Source organism: Artibeus jamaicensis, unplaced genomic scaffold (genome assembly GCF_021234435.1).
Source record: "Artibeus jamaicensis isolate MK-2021 breed Jamaican fruit bat unplaced genomic scaffold, CSHL_Jam_final scaffold_625, whole genome shotgun sequence".
Lineage (NCBI taxonomy): Eukaryota > Metazoa > Chordata > Mammalia > Chiroptera > Phyllostomidae > Artibeus > Artibeus jamaicensis.
The window spans coordinates 3,482,611-3,501,312 of NW_026522051.1; the positions used below are offsets into that span (position 1 = coordinate 3,482,611).

The window sequence follows — 18,702 nt, forward strand, 5'->3', positions numbered from 1 at the left end:
ATGCCCATGAAGTCCAGGAGATGGAGGGAAGGGACAAGGGACCAGACAGGTTGTGAGGACAGGTTGAGGGGCAGGAGAGAAAATGCAAAATAGCACACCGCCACCCCAAAATGAAAACTTGTCCCTTCTGGGGCCACGGACCAGAAGACTGGGAGAAGCAAGTCAGTGGGAAAGGGGGAACATGCTCACAGTCTCTTAGGCAAGTCAGCAGAAGAGGGTAAGATTCACGTCAGAAGGGCAGACCCTGTTTCCCGGGGCTTCAGCGGCAGGTGTCTGACTGCCTCCGGCTGCACACTGAGGGCCCTGACTGGCCCTGGCCCCCCGCTGGGTCCAGTTGGGGGGGCCCCCTGAGCTGACTGTCTCCCTCCCACAGTATTCAAATGTGAATCATCTCTAATTTCAGGGTTGGCTTGATCCACCTCCCGCCCCCCTTTCCCTGGCCTCCGGGGACCTGCCACTCCCCCTCACTGATTCTGAATGTCCTCAACTTGCCTCCTCTTCTCCATTAGCAGATTCCAGGGCAGCCTTGGCCTTGAGCCTGTATCACACCTTCCCTGAAGTCAGCTAGGCACCTGGGGAGGGGTCCCCCAGTCAGGTGGTCTCCAGGTCTGCAGGGAGTGGGGACAGAAGGGAAGGAGCCCTTGATAGATGGCTCACAGCTTCTGTCGAAATGCAGTCACACCTCTGGCAGGCGCCCAGGCCGTCCAGCCCAGCTCTGTGAGCAAATGCCTGCGGCCGGGGCCGGAGCCCCGTTCTCTCCACCCGGGGCCAGTGGGATCGGCTGGCTCCTGAGCTGCCTTTCTGAGGTTCCCGTGGAAGGGGCGTTTGTGTCCTTTGTGTTGTCAGGGGTGGGCCGCTTTATCTGTGCCCTCCTCCTTTTGCACCTGGAGAGGCGGCCCCTGCCTGGAAGCTGGCAACAGGTTAGTGAGCAGGGCCACCGGCTGTCAGACGCCTGGGCTTCTGTGCCCTGCAGGTGAGGCCGGCTCCCTGGGACTCACGGAGCACCCGCCGCCATCCCCCGATCCTGGTTTCTGCCTCCCCCGAGCCCCTGAGCAAAGTGGGGGCACCAACAATGGCGGTGGGGGAGGGGGCGGGGGAGGACGGACGGAGGGAATGGATTCAGACTCATCCTCCCCCGGAAACCCTGGGAGGGAAAGGTAAGACATTTCAGCCCAGCCCAATCAATGAATTCTCTCTTGCGGGGGTGGTGGAAGGGAGGGAGGAAAGGACAGATGAAAAATGAGTCAGAGAGCCAGGAAAAAAAAAAACAACAAAAAACCACGCACTCTCCTTGTCCCTCCGTCCCCTCCCCCTCCTTCTCCCCCTTCCCTCTCTTAACGCAGGCTGAGCAATTTCTAATCAGCACTTCAGTGTCTTCCTGGGGCTCTCGCAGCTCCTTCCTGGTCTTTCATGGCTAAAACGCTGGCCCTCCCTCTGCTGCAGATTCAGCCCGATGCTTCCTCATTGTTGTAGGGACATCGCTTCCTGTCAGAGATTGTGTTCTGTGGTTGTCGTCCTTGTTGTTCCCGGCAAAACAAGATGCTCGCCAGCTGCTGGTGCGGCAACAGGTGCGGCAGGGCAGGAAGACGGGCAGGACGCTCCTCGCTGTCTTTGTCCCCACATGTGGATGGCGTGGGCTGTGACCCCGGGGGGCGGACACGCTCCGGGAATGGGCGATGTGTTTCCCTGGTGACTCTTTTCGGTTCTGGTGAAGACTGCTTGCTCTAGTAGCGTTTCGTCTGGGTCCCTCTTGGTTTCATTCATTCATTCATTCATTCATTCATCCTTCCTATGGGCGTATATGAAAATCGTGGGGTTTCTAAGGATTGGGGTAGGTGCTGAGAATCAAGAGGTAGAAGACAGCCCTTGTCCTGAAAGAGTGTCATCTGTGCAGCGAGGGAAAGGTCCTGTGACGGGAGCAAGGGAGCCACACAGGTGGGAGGGATGTGCGTCCGGCCCACACCTGGGGGTGGTGCAGGGCTCTGAGGGGGACCCAGGAGAGGCGATGGCCCGGTCGAGACGTTTATTCACGCACAGGCGGCGGCTGAGTCCCTGCCACATCCGGGCACTGTGTAGGGCGAACAGAGGAAGCAGGCATGGTACCTGCCTTCAGGGAGCTCACAGCCCGGTGGCGGGCACACCGGTGACGAAACTGAGATCAGTGTGTGCAGAAGCGGTAATGGGGACCTGCGGGTGTGCTGTGGGTGGGGAGGGGGGGCTCCGCAGGGCTGCTGACCCAGCCTGCGGCTGGCACGGAGGCGTCCAGGCTGTTACATGGTCTGGCCAGCATTCGGGTAGACGCCTGGCGACCCGGCGAGGACAGGCGTGGATGTGGAGAGATAGTGTTCTGGGGGCCCTGGAGAAGGAAGGGGCGGGTTCAGAGATGGCGGGCACCTCGCTCCCGTTGTCTCCTTCCCCGCCCTGCACGCCTTTCCATTTCTCCCCCTCCTCTGTTCTGCGGTCCCCCCACGGAAGGGACCTTGTTCAGCCCCGAGCACCTTCCTTCTGCAGCGTCTCACAGCTCTCCCCACGCCCCAGCCTCCCCCGGCCGGAGGCTTCTCTCTGGACCAGGCCAAGGGGCTTCCTTCTGCATCCCCATCACTCCCTGGGTTCTAGCCTCACATGATGCCGCCGGCTGGCCGGTTTTCCAGACCCATTGCAAGGCTACAGCAGTCTTGCTGCGGTGCTGTGCTGGTATCGGGCTGGCCAGAGAGTTCGTTTGTTCTTTCCCATAAGACGGCTCCAGGAGCATTTAGTTGTCTGTAACTTCATTCTATGCAATTTTGTTGGATTGTATTGTGATAGCTGCCCTATCAGAGTGCATTCTTAAAAAAAAAAAAACTTTAAAATCGGTGAAGTTGTGTGTCGCCATTTTAATATGAGGATGGAAGAAAATACACAATATTTTTGGTCTAGTATGTTTTATTATATCAAGAAAGGTCAAAGTGCAACTGAAACACACAAAAAAGATTAGTGTGGTGTATGGAGAAGGTACTGTGACCGATCAAACGTGTAAGAAGTGGTTTGCAGAGTTTCATGCTGGAGATTTCTCGCTGGACGACGCTCCACGGTCGGGTAGACCAGTTGATTGCGATCAAATCGAGATATTTATTGTGAATGATCAATGTTCTACCCCGTAGGAGATAGCCGGCATACTCAAAATATCCACATCAATAAGGTATTGGTAAAAATAAAAAGTGTGTCTTTTATGGCAAAAAAAATAAATGTAGCTCATCTTAAGAGACAGGACCCAGGCTTAGTCTTTTTTTTTTTTCCCACAAGAGCTTAGTCTGAAGGCCACAATTAGCTGCAAGAGAGGCGAGTACTGGCGGGCCAGATTAAACCCTGGAAGTTCTGTCAGTGACACAAGGGGACCGTTAGCATCTCCATCTACAGAGTGATGAGTCTGAAGAGCTTGTGTAGCATCCAGATGGAGCATAACACGGAGCTCAGGTGAGAGAGCTGGACCGGAAACACGGATAAGTTAACCAAGGACCTCTCTTTCTCCCTCCCTTCCCCTCTCTCTAAAAGTAAATAAATAAGATCCTTAAAAAAAAGTTAGCAAAGGTTGACGAGAGCTTTCTTCCGGGAGTTCTCGCCGTGCAGATGGCTGGCCCGCCCTAGCAAGTTGACCCACCTGAATGAACTGGATAAGACAGTTTCCAAAGTGGCTGTGTCCTGCGGGGCAGTGACTGACCTCTTTAGGACGGCTTTGGTCCCGCTGGAACAGCAGGTGAGCCAGCCGACAGGAGCTCGCCTCAGATCTCTGGGCGATGAGGCAGCACAGGCGGGGAGGATGTAGGCCCCTCCCCGGCTTTCATCTGCTCGGTGGCCGCAGAGAACAGGCCAGCATGGCTCCCCTGGACGCACAGAACCTGCGCTTAATGAGCGGCACCCTCTGTGTGCAGAGCACCAGCGTGCTGGCTGCAAACTACAATTAGGCCATGAGGGATATCGGCATGGGCAGGGCCAGCCATGACATTTACCGCACCCCGTGGAAAAGGGGAGAGATGCCGCGTGGGGGGGAGCGTCTCTCGGGGAGAAGATGTGCGAGGATGCTGCCGTAGTTTGTTAAATCTCCGCGTGGTACATCTGGTCACCCTGACCCTAATGCCAGGTACCAGGGCGGCAAACGAGAAACTGATTCTGGCCAATGGAAGCAGGAAGGGAATTTACTGGGAAGAAATCGATTAACTTACAAATCGATGGGAAAGTCGCAGCATTGGGCTTAGATTATTAGGCACACACCAACGGAACGCCTAGTGTTCTTTGTCAGCCCTTTATTTTAGTTCGCTTTTTCACCCGTGTGTTTCAGGAAGATGGATGGTTGCTATTTTGGGGGGTGGAGGATCCGCCTGTGGCGGGCAGGCTTCCGCTCCTTGTGGGGACTGTGGACCGAAGGCGGAAGAGATGGTTGGACACGTCTCATCCATCGTACACTTAGAAAACCTGCCCAGCAGTTTCCCCCCAAACAACATCTTAGGAAATTGGGACATTTTCACAAGTGAAGGCAGAGATTTGTATTGTCAGGGTGAATCGGGGGGAAACCTTAGACGTCTGAAGGCAAAGACGTGCTTCAGAACGGGAACTTCTCTTTTTTCCATTGATTTTGAGAGAGAGACATGGGGGAGGGGGAACATTGATTTGTTGTTCCATTTATCTATGCATCCACTGGTTGATTCTTGCATGTGCCCTGACTGGGGATCGAACTCACAACTTTGACATTTTGGGAGGGCACTCTAACCAACTGAGCTACTCAGCCACGGCTTGGGAAATGGGCAGGTCAGATCCCACTTCCGGGACTTCAAGAGTTCGGGGATGGGTGAGCTGTACACAGGACTTCTAAAAATGCCTGCCTCTAACAGTGCTGATTTTCTGTGACCTTTCGCAGCGGTCTTTGGTTCTCCACAGTGGGGCTGGGCTCTCAGCCCTGCTTCCCAAAGATGCTGGCACGGATAGCTTACTACTTGCAGGGAAGAGGAACTTGCTTTGAAAAAATGAAAGTGCTAAAATAAGAACAGCATTGCCTCAGACACCGCTTTTGTTCACCTCCCAAGAACACAGCTTTCACGGACAGAAGCCTTCTCTGCACAGGAGAACTGGGCCAGGGCCTGCTTCTGCCGTCCAGGGAGGCGCTGTCTGCACTTGGGGCTGAGCTTGCCTGGCCTGGGGACGAGGGACCTGGGGCCCGGAGCTGAGATGGGGCTGTCACCCAGCCCTCTCCTCTAGGCAGCTGTCCTGGAGATGGGCCAGAACCCATTCTCTGCGCTGGGGACGCACCCTTTCATGGGTTCATTCACTCCCTGACGCATTTCCACACACGTGAGCTTTCGCTACATCCATGCCCTTGCCGTGCTGAGCACGGCTGAGCCAACCACATCCTGGTCCCTGCCTTAAGGGCCTTTGAGTTAGAAACCGAGTTTATATGGAAGTTCTCAGGATTGAGGACTGGTCTTTCATACCTGTCTTTCCAGGACTTCACACAGGGTTTTAAAGATGTTTCTGGCCCTGGCCTATGGCTCTGTAGGAGCCTCGTCTGCAATTACACCATGAGGTTGTGGGTTTGATCCCTGCTCAGGGTGTGTAGCCAATCGATGTTTCTCTTTCATATAGGTGTATGTTTCCCTCCCTCCCTCTCTCTCTTTAAAAAAATATAAGTGATTAAAAAAACACATCCTCAGGTGAGGACAGAAAGAAATACATTTCCGATGGAATTTGAATGAGGGCAGGTTTGCTGAGAGGCAGGACAGAAATGGAGGGAATGGTCTGCGGGTCACAGGACCCCTGCGACTGCAGAGCCCCGCCTGCAACCTGTGGCTCACCCTCTCCTGCCGCTGCGCTCAGGGTCCCACCTTGACAGATGTGCCCCTGGACTGTCTGGTCCCCCGCCCCCACCGCGATTGGTTGCCTGTCCGCTGTCTCACTCAGGCTTCCCAGGGCACACGCTTTAGCTTTCGGGACAGACATTCTTTCCGCGCCGCTGTCAGTTTCTCTCTGAGCTGGCAGCAGAAGTCCGAGATGGTGCCACCGGTCCCTGGACCCAGAGCCAGGCCTTCGCGCAGCGCCCACCCGTGCGTGCACCCCGCCCCCACGCTCCGGGCCTCCCAGGACCTGCGCACTTCCAGGCGCTGACGCCTCCCCGGGTGCAGGGCGTAACGTGGTTATAGTTAACGGGGGAACCATATTTTCCTGCATCTAAAGTGCGCTCGGAGACGGATCAAGGAGAAGGCCTCGGGCGCTGCGTCAAGGCATTCGGTTTTATCTCGGAACAAATGGGAATGAACGCAAGCCTTACACAGGGGACAGATGCGATGTGATGTGTCTTTAAAGGTGCTACTGATAGAAAGCAAGTGGAGCGAGTGCCGGGCTGGGCGCAGGGGCCCCAGAAGAGGCTGTCACAGAGGCCGGTGATGCGGACCTGTGTGGGTGGTGGCCCCGAGCTGCGGAGCCAGTCAGCCAGCGTCCCAACCAACTGTCGCTTGCTAACTCGGAGATGTTGGGAAGAGAGACTTCTGTTCTCTAAGAATCAGTTTCTTCACCTCTAAACGGGGTATAATAACAACACCCACTTTATGGGATTTTTTGGAGAGAACTCTTTGAGATACTACATGGATAGTGCTCCACACAATTTCTGACCCGTGGGGAGCCTTCTGTAACCATTACCTAGCAGAGGGGACGGCCATCGGCTGTGATGTAAGGGATGGCAGAGAAGGGGCAGATTGGAGAGCAGTGTAGCCTTAGTGACCAGCCAAGGGTGGTCAGGGCCAGAGAAGAAATCCCCCAAGTTCCGACTTCTCTCTGAGGCAGCCCAGCGGAGGGCTGGGGGAGAGGAGGAGCCGGCCCATAAGCAGGAGGTAGGAAGAAAGGAGATGATGAACGAGGCGCAGACACCCTCAGTTCAGAGTGGCTGTTAAACACGCAGATACAGCCACGGGAGTTGCAGGCCGGGGGCAGAGCTGGTGGTTGGAACCACGGGACACAGGGAGGCTTCTTGGGCTGCTCACGAGACGAGTAATTACTTCACAGAGGCTGAAATTGTGCGTGTGTTTTCCTGGCGTTCAAAGACATCCTTCTGAGCTTGTGTAGACTCCATCCCGAGAAGCACCAGGTTTTCGGTGAAGCAGGAAAACGAAGAATGTGTGAGAGGAGGGACTCAGACCCAGGGCTCCCTGAGCCCAGGTGTGCCCGCCATGTCCACGCAGCCTTCCTGTCTCAGGCCTCACCCCAGCGGCTCATGTCCCCAAGGGCCAGCTCTGGGAGCAGGACAGGGGCCCCGTGAGAGGTATTTTTCACTGTGGGGTGGGCGGGGAGCAGCATCACAGGGTCAGGTTCGGATCAGTCTCGCCCGAGGGGCAAGGGAAACACTACCTGAGCCCCAGGACGGGGGCGGCATCGGGGGCCCAGGCGAGCTGGCGGGAGCTCCGAGCAAGGCTTGGATCCCAGTGGGACAAACGGTTACGGGTCAGGTGGAAACACAGTGAGTCTAAGACGCACCCAGGCGGAGGGAAAGCAGGCTGCTCAGAGGGTGTAGGGGACCCAAGGCGTCCCCTGGGATCCGGGTGGAGCCCCTCCCCAGTGGGAATGGCGTCCCCAACAGACTTGGCCAGGCAGGCGTGGGAATCGGTCGCATCCGTCCTACGGTGTGACGCTCACGGAGCTCAAGCAGGCCTCATCGTTTTCAGTTTCCTCTGTAACCCTTCACTCCTGTCCCTCCCGGACCCAGTTAACGGACATTTTCGCGCAAATCCTAGTCCCGCCCTCTCCAGCTGTCCAGATCAGTCCCCAGCTCAGAGTCCCCGGGGTCCCATTAGACTGCGCATGTGCACAGAGGTGCCCCGGGTCGTCCTCCACCGCCGACTTCCGGGGGCGTCTGTGCGGCAGAGCCGGGAGGAGCACCCGCGGGACTGCCACCCCGCAGCGCCAGGCTTCCCGGTCCGGCTTCCCGGGCCAGTTCTGCCGTTCTGCCTCCGTGGACTCAGCGTCGAACACCCTGCTGGCCGTACGCACCCCACCCCCGCTGCAGGTTCACGGCCGCGCAGAGGTCAAGGCTGACCCTGGCAGAGAGCAGCACAGCAGTGACTGAGCGCCTGCTCTGTACCGTGTGACCCTGATAAGTGCTCAGATGAGACGGTATTCCGCCCTCTGACAGCTGCAGGCGGCAGTCACTGTTGTTCTGCTCTCACAGAGGGACCTGAAGCTCCTCCGCCGGGGGGCATTCGCTGGGGATCTTCAAAGGAGGAGCGGGTAACACTTAGGAGCGGGTAACACTTGGATTCTAATTTAGGCTCCAAGATCCGAGCCTCTGGCTGTCAGGCTGCAAGGGGGCAGATGCTGCTTCCGAGAGCGTGTTCCCTCTTTTCGAGGACGTGAGTTCATGTCCATGTCGTGGAAGACGCCGAGAACCGAGTGACTTCTATTAATGAGTAAAGAAGTCCAGCGGCCCGGTCAGCGGCTCACCTCTCGTTAGCGGAGCACAGCGCTGGGGGGGAGGTTGTCCTGGCTAATCATCTAATGAACCAAAGGCCACATTTCGCTCTCTGGAAAAACAACACTTCCGCGCGCCACCTGCCTCCGTAGCTGGTTTTATTTATCCTAGAAAGGCCAGCACAGGCGAGTTCCCGAGTGTGCCTGAACAGGTAGGACAGGTGGCGGGGTCAAGTGCGCAGCATTGTGCTGGGAACAGTGCCTGCCACCGGTCACCCCACTTCAGCCCCTGCTAACTGAAGTCACTTCTCCTCTCTGCCCCATCCTAGTTGCCCGGGAAACTGGAGTTGAATAGGATTTGAAGAAGAATGACGAGGTTAAAAAGAACGAATGCTCTGGAATTTGAGGGGAACTTGGGGAGAATGCATTAGCCACGTCCCCACTGGGGGGGGCAGCAGGGGAGCCCGGGCATGGGGGTCCCCCAGGGAGCTCCTGGCTGGGATGGGTTGCACAGTCTGGTGGTAGTCAGACCTGCCGGTGATGGGCGGCCATCAAGAGACAGGATGCTCAGAACTGTGGGCAGGGGACAGAGTAGTGTCTGAGAACCGCCTTCTATAGGTCACAGTCACAGGGCCACTCTCGGCAGGTGACCAACGAGGTAATGTTGGTTAGCAACCCAATGAGCAAGAATTATGAGGCTCATTTTACAGGCGGAGAGGCCTCCCCTCACATGCTATACGGCCAGATAAGATCCCAGGCCCTGTCTCTTTTTTTCGTTAGATTTTATTTATTTATTTTCAGAGAGAGGGGAAGGGAAGGAGATAGAGAAGGAGAGAAACATCGATCAGTTGCCTCTCGAGCACCCCCTCCTGGGGGCCTAGCCCACAACCCAGGCATGTGCCCCTACTGGGAATCAAACCCATGACCCTTTGGTTTGCAGGCTGGCGCTCATTCCACTGAGCCACCCCAGCCAGGGCCCTATCTTCTGGCACCAATGCTATTTGGCTACATACGTCATGCCACTCACGGTGCATCGGACAACCAGTTTCTCAGCAGAGCCCTAGAAATTCCCACGTGACGAGTCCCTGAGCTGCTGATCCGTCCCTCCAGTGACCCACAGGTGGTCACTGAGCACTTGGTAGGCTCAGACACTTCGGGGAATCCCTAAACCACTAGTCTACCCTGTCGTGTTCCCCTCCTGGGCCGGCAGAGGGCGGAAAGCCTTCCCCCGCATAAGCGCTCTGGCCGAAGACAGGCCCTGGCCTGGAGATCAGAAAATGAGGGCCCAGATAGGGCATCTTGCCCACGTGAAAGGTGCTTTTAGAAAGACATCGCTCACTCAGTGTGTGTTAGAGTTGTGACCGTGACTGCTCGGCAGGGTGTCGGTGAATGCGGACACCCACGCATGAGACTAGTCTTCTCCTGTGCAGGTTCTAATCCACCATCAGTTCCCTGGTGAATCTGCCCCAGGCGGCCCGAGGCGGACTTGGCGGGCTCCTGGATTCATTTCCAACCCCTGTCTGTTCATATTCCTTTTTTCTGCTTCTCGTCTTAGTTCCGTGTCTGCTGCTAACCTCAGATCCAGCCAGAAACTCTCGCCCCTCTGCCCACTCACCTGAGGGTGTTGTGTCCTCTTGCCTTACCATTGAGCTCACAGAGGTCCCCAGCCCCTCCAGCACCCCCCCACCCCGGGTCTGTCATTCACTGAAGTGTCCCTCCCTGTCATGGGCAGCCAGGCTCGGGCGTCCACTTAAACGTCTCATGCTCCTTTCAGCCTTCCCCACCATCCGGCTTCAGAAGCTTCAGAGCTTTTGAAGTTAGTCTCCTGCTTCTGATCGGAAATTCTCCGTGTCTCTCAAAGTCTTCCTTTCCCCTTCATCTCTGTCCCCTTTGCTTGGGCGCCAGCTGCCAGGGAAGTCACTTCCCCCTGAAGTCACACACCCTGGCTTCGCCGTCTGTATAGATCAAACATGCGTGGAGCACCTATGGGGTCCCGAGACAGAGCAATGAGACGAGACACGCTCCTCACCGGAGAGGTGCGATGGGCGTGCCGGGCGTGGAAACCGGTCCTTGCCAGGTCACTGTGGGGAGCGTCTGAAGGACACCGGGAACATTGACGGCACAGGGAGGACGTGAACCAGTTTTGGGGAAGGGGAAGGGCGTTTCCCTGGAAGCGAGGCGAAGCGTTCCAGAGCTAGGGAGCATCACATGCCCCGAGCTGGGGGTGCGAGGCAGCCCCGGGGGGAGCCCGTATTTGGAGGCTGGTGCTCAGAGGCACTGCGGGAAGTGAGGTGAGGAGGAAAGAGCCGTGAACATCTTGCCGAGAAGGTGGGAGGCCATGGAGGAGCAGTGGAGGGTTGGCTTTTTTTCAATTCCCACTCGAGGACTTGCTTATTGATTTTAGAGAGAGGGGAAGGGAGGGAGAGAGACATTGATTGTCTGCCTCTTGTATGCACCCCGACTGGGTATCGAACACAGAACCCAGGTGCGTGCTCCAGCCAAGAACCAAACCAGCGCCCTTTCAGTTTATGGAACAGATGATTCTCAACCCACGGAGCCACACCGGCCGGGGCAGGGGTGAAGTGTTTTAAGGGGAACCCTAACAGTCGGACTAGAAAGGCCCCCTGAACTTGAGATAAGGTCCTGCCTGCGGCAGCTGCCAGCAAGAGGCTGGGCAAGCGGTCCTACAATGTTAGAAGAGATGAAGAGGAAGTTCTGAAAGAGGGAGGGCAGACATATTATTGATATTAAGGGAGCACGTTGTTGACATCACTTAGTGACTGATTGGACACTGGGGACGATGGCGGGTTTCTGGAAAGGGCAGCCGGGTTGCTATGGGGCCGTTCACAGTGATGGAGAAAATGGGGAGGGGCAGGTGAGTGGGTGAGGCGCCGTCCGGGATGCAGAAGCCGCTGCACACGCTCACTCTGTGTTGCAGCCCTGGCGGAAGGCCTGCAGGTGACGGTGCCCGACAAGAAGAAGGTGGCCATGCTCTTCCAGCCCACGCTGCTCCGCTGCCGCTTCTCCACCTCCTCCCACCAGCCCGCGGTCGTGCAGTGGAAGTTCAAGTCCTACTGCCAGGACCGCATGGGGGAGTCCTTGGCGCTGTCCTCCCCCCGGGCCCAGTCTCTCAGCAAGAGGAACCTGGAGTGGGACCCCTACCTGGACTGCTTGGACAGCAGGAGGACCGTCCGGGTGGTCGCTTCCAAGCAGGGCTCGACCGTCACCCTGGGCGATTTCTACAGGGGCCGAGAGATCACCATCGTGCACGGTAGGTAATGCCGCCTCCGGGTGGAGGCTGGGCAGCGGGAGGGCCCTTAGCGCTGTTCTTCCCAGACGTGGGGTGCCAGCCCGCCTCTCAGCCCTCCAGCCCCTCCAGACATGGGTTTTAGGGGGTATAGAGGTGTCACGAAGCCTTGCACACTGCTTTCGAGGGAGGTCGAGGGGAGAGGAGGTGGGAAATATCTAGAGCAGAGCTTCGGAAATACTCTCCCTGAGCCTGACCTCTATCCAGTCCGGGGAGCTCGTTCTCAGAACCAAGAGGAAATGGGTTCTAGTGAGAGAACTTCCCCATGTAGCTACTGTGCACCTTGGCATCCGTCTGGGGGCCCTTCCCCAAGTTCAGGAAGCCCGTGCCGCCCTCCCCTGGGGAAGGGAGGCTTGTCAGGTAGTTCCCAAGCCAGGCGGCTGCTGGGCCCACACCCCAGGAGGTCTGGTCTCAGGTCCACCCTTTGTCCCCAAAGCTCTGGCCAAGACGAGGCCCTGGGAGTCTGACGTGACCTGTGGGATTATCTGAGTTCTGAAGTCGTCCCGTGAAGCCTTCTCCTGTGCAGGAGTCCAGAGTAATTCTCGAGTGTACGTGTCTCAGCGTTCTGTGCTGGCCCGCTTGGACCGGGCTGGGAACAGGGCCAGGTCCTGCGGGGGCTCTGAGTCTCTCGCCTTAGGGATGCTAGATTTTGTTCCTTCCTCTGTTTGTTTTCGATAAAGCAAACCTCTCCTCCGCCACCATCCAGGTAAAGAAACAGACGGCTGCAGGCATGCCCCAAGGGGCCCCCTCCCGCCCATGGGGCCCAGCCGTGCTCTCTGGGGCCTGCTTCAGGACTGGGCTCTTTTTTCCCTCCCCAACAGACGCAGATTTGCAAATCGGGAAACTCATGTGGGGTGACAGCGGCCTCTATTACTGCATCATCACCACCCCCGACGACCTGGAGGGCAAGAACGAGGACTCGGTGGAGCTGCTGGTGCTGGGTAAGTGGAGGCTGTCGGCTGAGTTCCCACCTCGGCCAGCTCCTGGCGGCCTCCTCTCCTTCCTGGTCCCTGTGCGCACGCGCGTGCGTCAGGCTGCACAGACAGCAGCAGGCTGTGCAGCAGGTCCTGGTCCCTGTGCAGCAGGCTGCACAGACAGCGCCTGTCTTCGGGGGCAGGGGCTGCATTTCTTCTATCTTGTTTCTCGAAAGCTGTGGCCCTCTTTTCAGCATTGCCCTGAATGGTTTTCCTTCGTTCTTGGTTGTTCTTTTTTTCCTTCCTTCCATTTGCACCACTAACCCCGGCTCCCTGGCTGCTCTCCACTCTCGGCTCTACTTATCCTTTTATTTGCCAATTATTGAAGAAAAGGCCAGAAGCCTTTGAAGCAGGTTAGAGACCAGGGAGAGCTAGGAACCCACTGGTGAGTCAGGACCTCCTCAGAGAGACACTGGAACCTTTTCCCATTGGTCAGCGCCACGTAGGACAATTACGGGAAGGATGGCCGTGAACTGAAGGGTGTGTGTGTGTGTGTGTGTGTGTGTGTGTGTGTGATATTAGTGCCCATGGAAAGCACTACCAAGGATATGGCTGTGTTTCATCTGAAGGCAAATTTCTTGGAACCTTGAAGTGTCTGAGTTACGACGCTCAGAGCCAAACAGATACCTAATCCTTATTAATATTCATTTCCCTCCCCCAAAATGAAAACTCGTTACTTTCGGGTATCATTCCTCTCTCGTGGGCAGGAACAATGTCAGCGGGGGATGGCCTCCTTCTACATTCTGGAAATTGAGCACATATTTCGTGCCCTGGAGATGTTGGTTGAATGAGGAAATTAGAATAAAACATGGGAAATGAAAAGAAAAACCACGTGAATCATAGGAGAAAAGGTAAACACTTGAAGCCACTTTCTAAAAGAAATTACAGTGGTTTGCAGCTGCCAACAGCCCACATGATAACAATTTGGGGAGAGGGTTAAGGTGCTTTCTTTTAGAGGCAAAGGAGGTTGAAGGTTAATTTTTGTTTCCCCAGAAACTCGGCGCCCAGGGTCCAAATTTGCTACTTTGGAGTTTTCGTTTTACTCCACCAGGACTGTGTGATTTTGGCAAATCAACAGTTCTTCTGCCTTCATTTTTGAACTCACAGCCATGGGTTAAGGCAGTAATTATTTATAAATAATTGAGTCTTTACTTATTAACCATCCGCCCTTATTAGGACCTCGACTTACGCCAAATACATATATACCTTGTGTGCAACGTGGCATAAAGCCGTCCCTGCAGTGGTTTGGAAAGGAACGGGAAGTCTGACAAGATGCTGACAAGGAAATGGAGACACACAAAAGGCTTCTACCGATGACGTTGTAAGAACTCCCAGGGAAATCAGATTTGGGGCCAGCTGAGACTTGGTAACTCAGAAGGGATCAAAAGATCAATTCTGCCCGATCACACATAACTAACGGCCAGACCTGAAACAAGAGGGCACTGGGCCGGCAGCCCGCTGGCTGCGGACGGTTAATCGGCCAGCGCAGGCGTCTGAGGGGGGAGGTAGTTGCCGGGCAGGAGGAGAGGCCACAGGTAGAACCCCCGTCAATCATCCGGCCCCAGCTCCGCGGTCCTGGGGGAATGAAGAGAGAGCGCGTCTCGGAGGAGGAGGAGGGGCGGAGTGTGGGAAGGGCGTCCCCCCGGGTCAGACACCAGAGTAACTGGGCATGGACGCCATTCTGGGACACAGAGGTGGAGAAAGGGAGGCTCTGATGAACGTGGTTGCCAGCCAGGGGGACGTCACGAAGAACAGAAATCACTGCGACTTAAAACCATTGTGGGGGGGCAGGGGAGGCCACAGAAGCAGTGAGATAAACAGGGGTGGGGCCCGGGTCGGCTGGAGGGGACTCATACACGCGGCCACGCACGGGTCAGAGAAGGTCAGACGTGGGGCCGTGTAAACTTTTCCCGGCAATGCGAGCTGTGTGAGCTACTTAAAGGGGTCAGTTTGAAATCTTTGAGGACGTTCTGTGTGCGTCAAGGACCCGGTTGACCTCCCAAATGCAAAATTCTGAGTCTCCGTCGTCTCGATGACCTTCACAGAATGTTTCAAAACACTGTCGCCGTTGTAGAAGGTCCAAGTATGGGGTGGTTTTGCCTGGCGGACCTGCGTTAGGTGTTGTTTTCAGGTGAGCCCCAGGGGGGCCGATGTCAAGGTCAGCCTCACAGATGAAGACCTCGGTGGGGGTGGGGAAAGGTGCCTGGCCCCTGGCTCAGCCATCGAATGTCACGGGAGGCGTGCCTGGAGGGTCCGCCCTAGTGAAAGAGGGCTGGGACCAGGGAGTGGGGGACGGTGTCTCCCAAAGAGAAATCGTGTGGGAGAGGGACCAGGAGCTTACGCAGTGGCCAGGAAAAGTGAGAACGGGCACACCAGTGGCCACAGAGGGCGTCCATTCCGGTGCGGAGCGGGAGCTGTGAACGAGTGGAGACTCCAAGGACAGACCGCCTTCTCGGGGGCAGTGACGGCTGTGTCCCGAAGAGGCTGGCAACTCCCTGGTGAGTGAGAGCTGCTACGCACGGAAAGGTCCTTTAGCCGAGTTACCCTGGAGCTTCATTTCAACTCGGAAATTCTCATGTTGAAAAGTAGGAGAGCGAGAGTGACTCCCTCGGACGAATGAGGACCTGGCCTCCCAGGGAAGCGCCGAGCAGAGGGCTCCCCGGCCAGCTGCGAGGAAGCCAGGGGAGTCCGCAGCGGTCGTCCCCACGTAGGTCCGGGCTAGACAGAGCTACCCTGCTGCTGACGGTCACTGAAATATCACCTCTTCTTGGGGACGATCACAACTCGGGGAGCAGAAACTGGCGGGGAAGTCAGAGGGCTGGTCAGTAAGGAAAGCAGAGTCGGAGGGTCGAGTCAGAGGCCAGCTGAGGAGGAGTTTCGTTTTCTCACAACACATAGCGGTGAAGATGGACAAGGGGACGTCTCGTATGGAGGTCTGAGGAGTTGGGATTTTGTCCCAAAGACTCTGGGGACTGATGGAGAAACGTCAGCAGGAGAACGAGACCAGACCTCAGGGCTGGAGCAGTGACTAGCCGCCGGGCAGACAGAACCCTGGAGACAAAGTGCTAGAAGAGAAGGGTCCCTTAGGGGGGCTGCCGGGGTCACACGCATGAAAGGTCGTGAGATCCTGAACCAGAGCGGTGGGTGGGCAAGAGACAATGCAGGACAGAAACGTTTCTGAGAAGGCAGTGACGTTTCTGGGTCGCAGTGACGAAGGTGTAAAAGGAAATGACGGGGGTGGGGGACAGCAAGATGAGTCACAAGGTCACCCTGCCTCCTGGCCAGCTGGGCAGCCACCTGCTTGCCAGCTCAGAGAGAACACCGGCTCGGGGGCAGGCTGAGGGGCAGGCTGGGGGCAGGAGGGTGAGTTTGGCTCTTGACATGCTTATGGTGAGCGGTGTCAGGGGCACCAGGTGGAGTTCCAGCTAGAAACGTGACTCAGCAGAGAAATGAGGACGAGAGTCCATGGTGTGTGAACCACGGGTGACAGAACCGCGAAAGGCCACGTGAGTCACCCAGGAGGATTCTACAAAGCCAAGGCGGCCAAGGGCAGACCCTGTCGGTCCCATGTTCTGGTTTCACTTCGTGAGAGTAGAAATGTGGGCACTGCACGTAGCCTTGTCTCAAAACCGTGGAAGCTTCTCAGTGGTGCTGGCCCGTGGGCGCTTCACGGCGAGGGCCCACTCTCCTGGGTCTTCCTGCCGGCCGTGCCTCACCGGGCACCCACTGTACAGAAACTGAAGGGTGTGTGTTTTAAATGATAAACGGGCAGAATGTGTAACAGTACTCACTTCATGCCTCTTAAATGTTCATTAGTGCTGAGCCTGTGTTTGTTAACCGATAAAGTGTCTATAAACATCTGTAGTTGCAGGTGAGCTCACGTGGTTCAATCTTGTTGGTCCTCATTCCCTCTCCGGGCATTTAAATTATCACTAGTGGTAGAATCCAGGGGGGGGGGGCGGTGCTGCAGAAGCGACAGAGTTAGTTGCTGGTTAACTGAAGCAGAAAGGAACTCGCTGGAAAGAAATCAGCATTGCGAGGAAGACCAAAAAATCAGTCTTGGAAAAGGATAGCAGTGTGTTAGCAGACACCCGCTAACTTCTGTAAAGGCAGCCCTCAAACCTCAGCGACCTACCGTGGAAGCTGGTTACTGCATCTCGTCTGAGACGTGGGTGGGAGGCCCACCCAGTTGGTCCAGGGTCCTGGGCTTCTGCGTGGTTTGGCGCTGCTGGAGTGAGACCTTCGCTCCCAGCTGCGCAGAGAGAGAGAGAGAACGGGGACTTTTTAGAGGCCAGGTCTGGCACAGACACGGCTCGCTTCTTGCTGTTTTGTACGTGCCCAGAGAGAATGTTCTGAGGATCACCGCGTGGTCCCTGTCCTGCCTGAGGTGCTCCAGGGTCCGTGCAGCAAGAATTGATGGGCACTGAATCCATTCAACCAGGTTGTTTTTTTTCCTCTCTGACCTTGTATTTTCCCACTTAAGAATCAATCTCAGGAGAGAGTCCATTTGGCCCATTTTGGAAGATCAAGGGCTCTTGGAGGCTGACCTCTCAGGCTGTGGAAGAGGATTGATGTCCCAAAGTCAACGGGGCGCTGTTACAGAAAAGGGAGACAGAAGGCGAGGTGTCCCCGATTATTATGTGGCCATCGCTGTGTCTACCGCTCAGATGAATGTGTGAACAAATTGTAGTCCCCCAAGTGTCCCTATTTTGACCTTGTAAGGGGGGGGAGCAGGGATTATTTTCCTCATTCTCCAAGAGAAGAATTTAATGTGCAGGTTTTATGGCTCCTCTCCCAGTGAAGAAGTGGGTTGATGACCCAACCGTGGTGTGTCGGTCCCTGGCCTCACCCCCTTGCATGAGGCCCCCGACCTGTCTCTGTGAAGAAGCCGTAGTGTGGTCGCTGCTTGAAGTCACAGGGAAGACGTTGGCTTGTCCCAGCTCAGCTTCAGGACTTCACTTTGGTTCTTGGTAAAACTGCCGGTAACCGTTGACCGGGCCCTCACTTCCAAGGCACAGCTGCTCCTGCCTGGACGGCTCCCTCTGCACCTGGCACGGGCTCCCCTCCCCCGACGTGGGTCCCGGAGTCCCCGAGGACACGTGAGTCAGAGAAATGGAGGACCGCCCGCCGCCAACTCACCGCCAACCACTGCAACCGCACGGAGCGCCTCTCCACCTCTTTGTGGCGATGGGGACGGTTGGAGCCGTTCTATAGCTGGGCCTGCACACGGCATCACGGGCGCGTTGATGTGACTGCGGCACAAACCTTAGAAATGTTCAGACAGACGTGTGGGGCTGGAGGACCGAGCCAGCGCAGTTGCAGAAGGTGGGGGTGTCCAGAAACCTGCCGCCCCAAAATTAGACTCGGGTCCAGGACAGGCTGTGTATATGTAACCTGGAACCCGGCCACTGTTGGGGGCACACAGAGTCCCCTCGGGCGGCTCCGGCTCCCAGCTGCACTGTCCAGGCAGGAGGTTATTATTTCAAACCCTGAAAGCAGCTCACCTTGCTCTTCCTTCTTTCTCTGCACAGGGTGAGGGGCTGATCTCTTCTACCTGATGTCGTGCGTGGTCGCTTGCTTTTTTTTTTTAAAGGGCCTTTAAGCAGAAAGAGGAGGGAGAGGTTCCCGGGGACACAGGGCCGGATGCACATTCTTGCCTCTGGCCGGAAACAGATTAAGAGGCGGTGAACCGGGGCGTGTTCAGATCCTGGGGTGTGTTCAGATCAAAGCTAAGGGAGACTTTGCTGATGCTAAGTGACAGATTTTGGAAACTGTGGTCAGTTGAGGGAACTTACAGGCACTCCCTCTCCAAGGGGATTTCAACAAGGAACAGGACGTGAAGAGAGTCCAGACGGCCTCCGAGTCCCACCTAGGCTTTTGACTTTATTTAAAAGTCCACAGGTTGCAGAATTAATTCTCTGTATAGGGTTAGGTCGGCCTCAAATCCTGCTGTCTTGTTCTGTTTTAGAAGAAAATGATGCATGTTTCTCGTAAAAA

The 18,702-nt window shown here is 56.2% G+C and overlaps 2 protein-coding genes across 4 annotated transcripts in view; one reads left to right on the top strand and one right to left on the bottom strand.

The window, feature by feature from the left end:
- The window catches only part of MAEL (maelstrom spermatogenic transposon silencer), an 88,345-nt gene that overhangs the window by 27,029 nt on the left and 42,614 nt on the right, over positions 1-18,702 (bottom strand). The gene's annotated exons all lie outside the window — the stretch shown is intronic.
- ILDR2 (immunoglobulin like domain containing receptor 2) overlaps positions 1-18,702 on the top strand; it is a 50,661-nt gene that overhangs the window by 1,122 nt on the left and 30,837 nt on the right. For 2 of the 3 annotated variants that reach the window (XM_037167477.2, XM_037167479.2), the window contains exons 2-3: positions 11,363-11,695; positions 12,553-12,672. In XM_037167477.2, coding sequence (XP_037023372.1) covers positions 11,363-11,695; positions 12,553-12,672 — 453 coding nt within the window. Of the gene's footprint in view, positions 1-8,562; positions 8,637-11,362; positions 11,696-12,552; positions 12,673-18,702 lie in introns of those variants that run through there. The other variant, XM_037167480.2, reaches the window with a different exon arrangement.